We start from the raw sequence: 8,922 nt of genomic DNA, 5'->3' as shown, positions 1-8,922 counted from the left end.
ATGAGACAGTGGACTGGGGGAGATCTGGAGGCCCAGTTGTGCAGTTATAGGAGAGGGAGGCTGGAAGTAGGCTTGGCTGCAAGCGTGTAGTTCCTGTTGTCAGGTGTTGTGTTACATCCCTTCAGGTTACCGCGTCTTACACTCACTCATACCGGCAATGTATTTATTTTTGTGTTTTAGCTGTTTAATGCATTATTTTTTGTGTCATTACACCTTATTGTCGATTATTTTTTTCAGTGGTACATTCATTCTTTTTTTGAATAATTAAAATACTTAATCAACCCATTATTTGTTTCTTTAGTGTCCTTCTGTTTATTGTGTTGGTTGTAGTCTGTAGGAGTGCTGGATTTTTCTTTCTTTGGGGGATTTTGTGTTTTGGTTTGGTCATTGAACAACGTTAGAAAAAGAACACATTCTTTCTCTAATCTAACCATTCAAATAGCTTTTTTATTGCACAGTTTTTGTCAGGAGGGGCCTCAATACAATGGAGGTCTGTTGGATTATCAAGAGTAACCAGGCTTGTGTCTGGAAAACCTGCTATTTGAAATGGTTTAAAAGTCATTTCGCAACTATTTTGCCTTGCACTGGTGGAGTGATTCATGTTTTTTACATTATATAAAAAAAAATACCACTACTCTTATTGGTCTTTATATTTTGCACAAAGCATGGATTTTTTAATTTTAAATTTGACCAGAATTTTGGCATGGAATTTGATTTCTTTAGTCTTCTTGCATATCTCTAGATTCTTCTATTCGGCATGTATGTATGTAACTATTATGCTAACATTTCCCTTTAATTTTATCAGGGTGTCTTATCCCGGTTGTTGGGTTGTCTCTATGGGGTCTCTCTCTATGTGTTAATTTCACTTATGTATTTGGGGGCCTAGAAGGTTGGCCCATTAGATAATATATAGGAATAACTATTTTGTTCATGTGTTTCACACTATTCACTGATTAATATGACTATATCTACAGTAGAGACAGCATAATGAAAACTGTGCCTTGGAGGTGTATCAGGTTATGGGTCCTTGACATCAAAAAGGTTGCAAAAGCTCTACCTTACAATAACAGCTTCAAAATGCATTATGATGCTCACTGAGTTGGTAATAAGGGGGGTGAATTGGCTTGCCTCTGGTCATCCACTTTGGACCACATACGCCTCTTCTTGCACTATGTGACTTTTGGATCCTGGTTGGGAAACAAGTCTTACACTGAAGCTACTAGCGTCACCAACTGATGTCAGTGATTTTTGGCTGAAACCTAGATCATATTTTTAGGGAGAAATGTTTTCTGGCTTTTCCCTCTGATCTGATGTCTTCTGGCTGCTCTGCCTCAGCCCTCTGATTCACATGGATAATGGAAAATTCCACTCAGGTCGGTTTTATTTGTATTGCACCAAATCATACCAGAAGATTGTTGAGACACTTTTCAAATAAAGCAGTACTCTTTATACATTTATTTACAGAGACAGAGACAACAGTTCCCACCATGAGCAAGCAAAGAAAAACTTCCTTTTAACAGGCAGAATCCTTGAGCAGACCCAGCCTTTAGGTGGGCGGCTGTCTGCCTCGACCGGACAGAAAGCTTCACTTGTTGCTAAAGTAGGTTAAACACTAACCTAGTTAGCTCAGTTAGCTGTGCTGCCTTGTGTTTGCACTTCTAGCACAGGAGCCTTGGACCACCGGGAGGCGGAGGTTTTTTAGGCCTCAGGAGCAGCAGGAAGGGCACCAGTGCAGAGGACTGCGATGGGATTGGAAATCTCACAGGTGCAAGCAGTTTTGACTTTGCTGTGGGTGGGAGCTAGTGGTCAAAAAAAAAGATTTATCTTGCGCCCACAAGAAGGATGGAAAAATGTCAACAAATCAAGTTGGAAACAAAGTTACAAAACAACAGCAAATCAAGGCAGGCGTGAATGATCAGAGTGTTTGTGGGTGCGGGCATGTTTGGACACAAACATTGAGGGATCGGGCAGTAATGGTTAGAAATCCACCGGGATCGGGATTAAGAAAACAGTCCTGTGTAGGGTTCTACACCAGTGCTTTCCCCAGCCTCACCTGCTTCCTGTCTATCAGGAAGAAGTTGATCCATTTACAGATGGAGGTGGACACAGGCAGTTGGATCAGGAGGTGGGGATCAAGTCGCCAACGCTGTGTTCAGTGGACGACCCGGTCTGCCTCCTGATTTACAGCTGCTTTTAAAGTGTCTTTCTTTCTGAGCAAAGTGATAACCGTTTAATTATTTTGTAATGCTTCTTTTGTCAGAGATGGCTACCAGAAACTGAGTGAGGATTTCCAATTCAACCTCGCCATCTTAGACGAACGAGACAGAGAGCTGGAGAGATACGATGTCATCACTGCCAGAGCTGTAAATGCGGAGTGCCACAGGTACAATTCATCCCTCTTTAGAGCCTCTTCAGTTCAGATTCACAGAAGGTATAGTTTCTGTGTGACGTTTAGATTACATTGAAATAAAAAGTAAGGAAATACTTCAAAATCTAAAATGTAAAAGTCATTGTGAGTCGTGTATTCAGAGTAAGTGCTTTACAGCAAAATAAAAATATACTTAAATTGTGCATGCATTTATTGTCCCCTCATCGGAATCACAAATGAAAGACAAACAACAAAACATGAAACTTCTTCACACAGTCAGATTGTTTTCTACTTGAGATAGCAGGAAGAGGTGGAGTTAGGTGTCCTTTCACTCTATTGGTTGCATGTTTATGCCTCCGCACCAGCAATAGCCATGCCTGGAGGAATTACGTTTTCGGGTTGTCAGTCTATCCTATTCTTGTGAACTTGATATCTTAGGAACGTCTTAAGGGAATTTCTTCTATCTTGGCACAAAGGTCCACTTGGACTCAATGAACTGGTTGTTGAATTGATGACCATATTTAACAACTGGTCGCGCAATATATTGGTCAATCATAATGTCCTGGTAAAACACTTTTGCCCATTGTTCAACACCTTCACTAAGGAACAGAAGGGGAAATTGCAGTTGGTCAGACACTGAATTGGTGACATGTTCTCAAAGGTCAAAGGCCATTATGACCTCAAAATCGTTTTTTGGCCATATTTTAAGAATGAATTGGCTGATTCCAGATTTCACACACGTTGACAGAATGACACAATGAGTAAGAAATCTCATCCTTCACTTCCTGCCTCATTCTGAATTTTGAGCATCATTGGAATCATGTGACTGCAAACATTATATTGGAGCGTGCCTGGCTTATGGTGATCCTGTGAGTTTCACTTACAGTTCATAGAGAGCTGTCACATCTAAATATTCCCAGAGAAATAAAAGCACCACATTTTGTATAACTATGTTGTATAAGATCTGTCTTTACATAGTAATCAAATACAGGTGTACCTGTTTAGCCAATACATCTATGATCGTCCTTAATTTATCTGTTCAAACATTCACTGAAATCATACGTATCATCAACATAGTGATAATGTCCATTTAGAAAAAAAAATACATGTTATACCTTTTATTCAGTTGCTACCAAGTCTTCCCCACATAGGTCACTGTGTTAGGGGGATTCTTGTTAGGAGCAAGGTTAGTCTTGTTAAAGGACATTTTTTTCTGTTATAGTAGAATTACTTGATGCTGAGATGTGTAGATCATAGCATTGTGGATGTGAGATTAACTGTTGTGCTGAGTTGGTGAGAGTTCTGTGTGAAGAATTTTGAAATAGTGAATTCAGTATGGACAAATGCAGGTAACTATTAACAAGCTTTTTATTTATTCAGTTTTATATTGTTTTAGTTCTTTTTGCTTGGAAAGTGTCCTTGGTTTAATGTGAAATGCACTTCATTCATCTTTTTTTATTGATAAATTATCAGATTTCCTGATACATTTTCTGTTCACTGACACATTGATAAATATACAGATCATTTATTTCATCTCTTCCTTTGTTGATTTCACGGAGTACAGTTGGTTAATTGTTCTCATACACCTCGACATGGAATAAAGCACTGTGCTGATAAGATGACGCAGGGTGACTTTGTGGAACCGGAGTTCACCTTGTTAATACATTATATTAAATCCATAGTCTGGGCACAAGGAGAACAGTAATGGCCCCTGCAGACACAATGACTGTCTCCATCGACTAATACTAAAATACAGCTGTCGTTTGCAGGCAGGAAGAACTGAACCAGCTCCACATGCAGGTTGCCAAGCTGGAGGAGCAGAGAGCCAAAGAGACTGAGGAGAGGCAGGAGGAGCAATGTAAAAGTCAGCACAGTGCTGCTCAGCACAGGCTGCAGCTGGATCAGCTCAAGTGGTAAGTCAGGAGGAAGAAACTGAGAATAAGAAACAAAAACATGCAAAAGAACAATTACAGCAGTGATTAGTGTGAGCCCATTCTGAATTTACAATTGTAATATTGAAATGTGAGAGTAAGGAGAGTGAACCCACCACACAGTAACAAATTAATGCCATAGTCATATCCAGTGTTTTTATTGTTTTAAATTAAACAACTAGTGCAGTAGTTGGGGGGCGTGCCCATTCAGAGTGGGGCAATATCACACTGCACTATGCCACAGAACCGCTCATCTGATCGACTTCATACTCACTGTCCTAGCAAGACACCAAGTGTGAAGTTGGCCGGATGAACAGTTTTCGAGATATGATGCAGTCTGACATACACACATACAGACAGGCAGACAGAGATTACTTTCTTACCAGTTGGATGAGGCTGCAACAGCGCCATCTATTGCCAAATGGACCAATTTTGTCATGGTCACTCAGGAGTCATATCTACCACCAAGTGTGGTTGCAATAACTCAAAGCATTTAGGAGATTGGACATTAATGACATATGACATAATATAAAAATACAGTATTTGAGCAAACTACAGCCAGCTATGGCAAAACTATATGGATAATCAAAAAGCAAAACATTTGTAGGAGTAGAGAAAAAAACATTTGGACAAAAATCTAAATGGCCCCAAATCGATCCAGACATAAATGGCTTATATGGACAGTTTGGTCTGCACCCACAGAATCCAGGACCAAAATGTAAAGTTTGTTGTTATTGTGCTACCATCTGGTCGAAACCTACAATGGAAGGACAGTGAAAAACAGACAACATAAACAACGTTGGAGGCATAGCTTGCTGCAGACACGAGTAGGGCCTCCCATCAGGTGAACCCAGGTCTGCTGGATGTTTGGAAGACACAATTTAACCCCTGGGAATAAGCCATGAGTTTGACAAATGCTTTGATATCTAACGCAGGTTTGGATGGAAATACTATAGGTAGTTCGCTAGTTAGAAAATATGTAATATAATTGACCCTTCCTAAGTCCCACCCCTTTTTTCTCTGTGCTCCAATAACAGTTGAGTAAACCTCGGCCAGAAGCTCCGTCAGCTAGCTACTTATAGTTACATTGTGTATTATTATATTAATATAAGATACGTATTTAGGCTCTTTTATATTTCTATTTTTATTTTTTACTTATGTATATATCTATTTGTATGTATGTATGTATGTATGTGTGTATATATACATTTTATACATTTTCTATTTCTATATATATATTTTGTAATATAATTAATATTTCTATTCTTTAACATTGTGTGAGCACCTTGAGCAACTTTAACAAACAAATTTCCCCCCAGGGATCAATAAAGTATTAGCTAGCTACCTAGTTAGCTAGTGTTTTGCTAACATTAGCTAACTTAAGATAAGATAGTTAATTCTCACAGTTTTCAGTATTTCAACATTCCAAATTCTGTTAACGCCATTTCCCCCTGATGATCATCTTATTTTAAAATGATAGCATAATTTGTCTGTCATGCCAGACTATTCACAATTTATTCAGTGTATTATTTATTAATTTCATGTTGAACACTTTGGGGCGGCACACCTCCATTGCCACTGTTACATCCTCCGATAAAGCCTTGTTCATTCTTTCTAAATTGATGGTGAGGACTTAAGGTTATTGTGCACTTGTCATTGGGGCAATTGGAGTATCGCCCACCTGAAATCTGCATGTCTAGATCCCACGGTGGGTGGGTGTGGGAGAAAACATAATGTGGTTGAACTGACCCGGTATTTAGACAGTGATAACAGATGAATGTTGACTGGGTTGGAATAATTGTTGGAAGCTGTGCCTTCAGTGTCAACTCAGTTACAGACGATAATTTATCAGTTGATAATTATAATCATTTATTTTGAATTTGTATGCAAAACATTTAATAGGCTTTATGTTCTATGAAAGCTAAAATATTTTTTTTGATGAACTTTATCGAAAAAATAAATGAACATTTGAAGAAAATAGTGATGTCTGTTAGTTTTGGCTAGCTCAGAGAAATGGAATATTGAATACACCTTAGCCTTTCTTAGCCTCAGGTGTATGAGTATGAACTTCTTTTTAAAATACAAAAATGTGAAATTATCAGTTATCTTCTCAGTGACACCCAACTATGGGTTATTGTATCGTCTGAACAAATATCCATATGGGGCATCCCTACTTAATATTTTTTTACTTAATCTGTGGTACGGTACTCTAACACTCTCTCCCCCTCTCTTTCTGTGTGTGTGTGTGTGTGTGTTTTTATATGGCTTGATGGTAGCTCCATGGCTGGTGAAATTCAAAGGCAAACGGAGGAGTATGAGAGGATGAAATGGGATTTGCAGCACAAGATACAAGAGCTAGAAGGAGAGCTGACCCTACAGAGACAGGTGAACACACACACTTTTATTCCTCTGAAGGTGTGAAGTTGTTTTGTCCGATGTCTTTATATAATGTGTGACATGTTAATATCTATTGTTGACTGTTGTGAATAAAACCAGTATGGCCTCTGCTAGCTGCGCCCAAAATAAAGAATATATTAATAGGACACAGTGTAAAGCACATTGAGCTACTGACACATATGCGCAGCTGTGCTACAAAGTAAATCTGCACAGTAAAATGTACTACGTCTTGTGTTACCACCCCCCTCTTAGCACTGTCCCATGGCTGGTAGAGGTCTGCAACCAGATGCAGACCTTTAGGATGAACCCAGACAAAAGAGCACTCAATCTCTGACTCTGACTGCTGTCCGTTACACTGAATTGGCCGGCTTTGTTATCATGCACACGGTGCATGTCCAAGTGTGTGTATGTTTGTATCCCCACCTACTGCAGTCTGTCAGGTAAGATGAGCAGGTGCTAACACTAACTGATAAATGATATGAGAGGATGAAACATGTAGGCTAGTGTTGGCTCTGGGTATCTTCTGTATTTGACACTCATCAAGTAAAAGAATCATTATCACCCTCCCCTTGCTATATACTTTATGCAAATCAGGGGCACCCAGCAGCACAACTGAGAGTATGTAAAACAATATAAATAAAGACAGACTCAGTATCTATGGCATATTTCTCACTTAAATGTTTCCAGAAAAACATTTCGGTGAAATATTTTTGTAATATCAAACAAAGTTTTCAAACGGCCTGTTATGTTAGTCCATTTTGAAATCCTGGAGCAGCAAGTGTCCAATCAGGTTCAGGCAGGAAGTGTTTGCGTGGTTGTAGGAGGATGTAGCCTTTTGTGACTACAAGTGTCCAATGCTGGGAAGCGTTACGACCCCTCACATCCAACCATCATGTTACTATAAGGTAACTAAAACACAATGATTCTTATTTCCAGGTGATTATACACTAATGAAAACATGCTTATGAATATTATATTCCATTTCTGACAATAGATCCTCCTAAATGTTACACACTGGACCTTTAGCTGTATCAATGTAGAAAATAAGAAATTATTATATATAATATATATAATGCCAGTCTAACAAAATAAGGAATGGTATGTAAGCTTTTTCATCATTAATCTAACCTAAATAAACCTGATACTACATTTTAGAAAATGTGTATGGACTTATCTTCAATTAATGTTCAAACCTTGTGTCTTTTTAGAAGAATATTATAATTACACAGTGATTCAAAATCTGAGGAGTGTTTTTATTTTCTGAGCTGGACACTGTTTACAGAGGTTAAAGTCAGCAAATCAAAGTCAAACTGTAAAACCTTTTGTGGGCAATAGTTGGATTTTACAAAAAAAATAAGTGAGGGGCACACGGGTTAATCTCAGGTTTTCAGTGTTCATCAAGACTTCACTCCTCTTGCTCTCTGTCTTTCTTTACTTTGTATCCACCATCCTTCAGCCCTAAAGAAATTCATTCTACTTGAATAGCTTTCTTGTCGACAAATAAACTGCTTTCTGCTTTTTCAGATGTAAGACTACTATTTCTTATGCATTGTGATTCCTCCTGACAGAAAGAGGATTTATACTTTCTCTGTTTGTCTTAATTTCCAACAGCCTTCACTCAATCCACTATCTGCTATTGCTTTGTAAATGCTGAACAATGTTTAGAGCAGTGATCTCTTCTTTATTTGTGCTGTAATTTAAGTTTGCACTGTATAGCAACCAAGCTGCTTGAATTGGCACCACACATACAAAGTGGAGGCTAGTAGTGATTTTTGTTTTTGTTTAGTTATAGCAGCTATGCATACATCTCACAATAAATGTAATAATGTTATTCTAAACACAATATCTGTAATCACTCTTCTGGCCAACAGGAGATGACGGCAGCTTTCGACAGAGAGTTTAGACAGCAGGAACATAAGTTCAACTTGAAAATGGATGAGATGCGCGCTGTGGTGCTGTCTCATGATCTCAAGGTGAGGAGAGTAAAAGGTAATCTGACTACGCCAGGTGGTTTGATACACAGAACCATCTGGGAAGTCGTAGTTGGAAACTTTCAAAAAATACTCCGCAGCTGATTGAAGGAAACTTCAATCCAACTCCAATCAGATAAACAAAACTACAACGTAGTCAAACTCTTAATGAGAAAAGAGAGAGAGAAAGAAAAAGAGAGAGAGAAAAGAGGTAACGACAGAAGGACAGAGACAATGGTGCACAGCAACAACAGTA

General features: G+C 38.6%; 1 protein-coding gene across 1 annotated transcript in view; it reads left to right on the top strand.

Moving 5' to 3' along the window:
• The first annotated feature begins 1,973 nt into the window (after positions 1–1,973).
• The window catches only part of LOC118334442 (coiled-coil domain-containing protein 57-like), a 17,783-nt gene continuing 10,834 nt past the window's right edge, over positions 1,974–8,922 (top strand). The window contains exons 1-5 of the mRNA XM_035670359.1: positions 1,974–2,125; positions 2,261–2,383; positions 4,138–4,281; positions 6,576–6,684; positions 8,568–8,669. Of these exons, the coding sequence (XP_035526252.1) occupies positions 1,974–2,125; positions 2,261–2,383; positions 4,138–4,281; positions 6,576–6,684; positions 8,568–8,669 (630 nt within the window). The remainder of the gene's footprint in view (positions 2,126–2,260; positions 2,384–4,137; positions 4,282–6,575; positions 6,685–8,567; positions 8,670–8,922) is intronic.

The sequence above is a fragment of the Morone saxatilis genome, unplaced genomic scaffold, assembly GCF_004916995.1.
Source record: "Morone saxatilis isolate NCDOM2014 unplaced genomic scaffold, NCSU_SB_2.0 Contig1, whole genome shotgun sequence".
NCBI lineage: Eukaryota > Metazoa > Chordata > Actinopteri > Moronidae > Morone > Morone saxatilis.
Note: the sequence above shows the minus strand (reverse complement) of the source record. Positions and strands in the feature narration are given on the sequence as shown.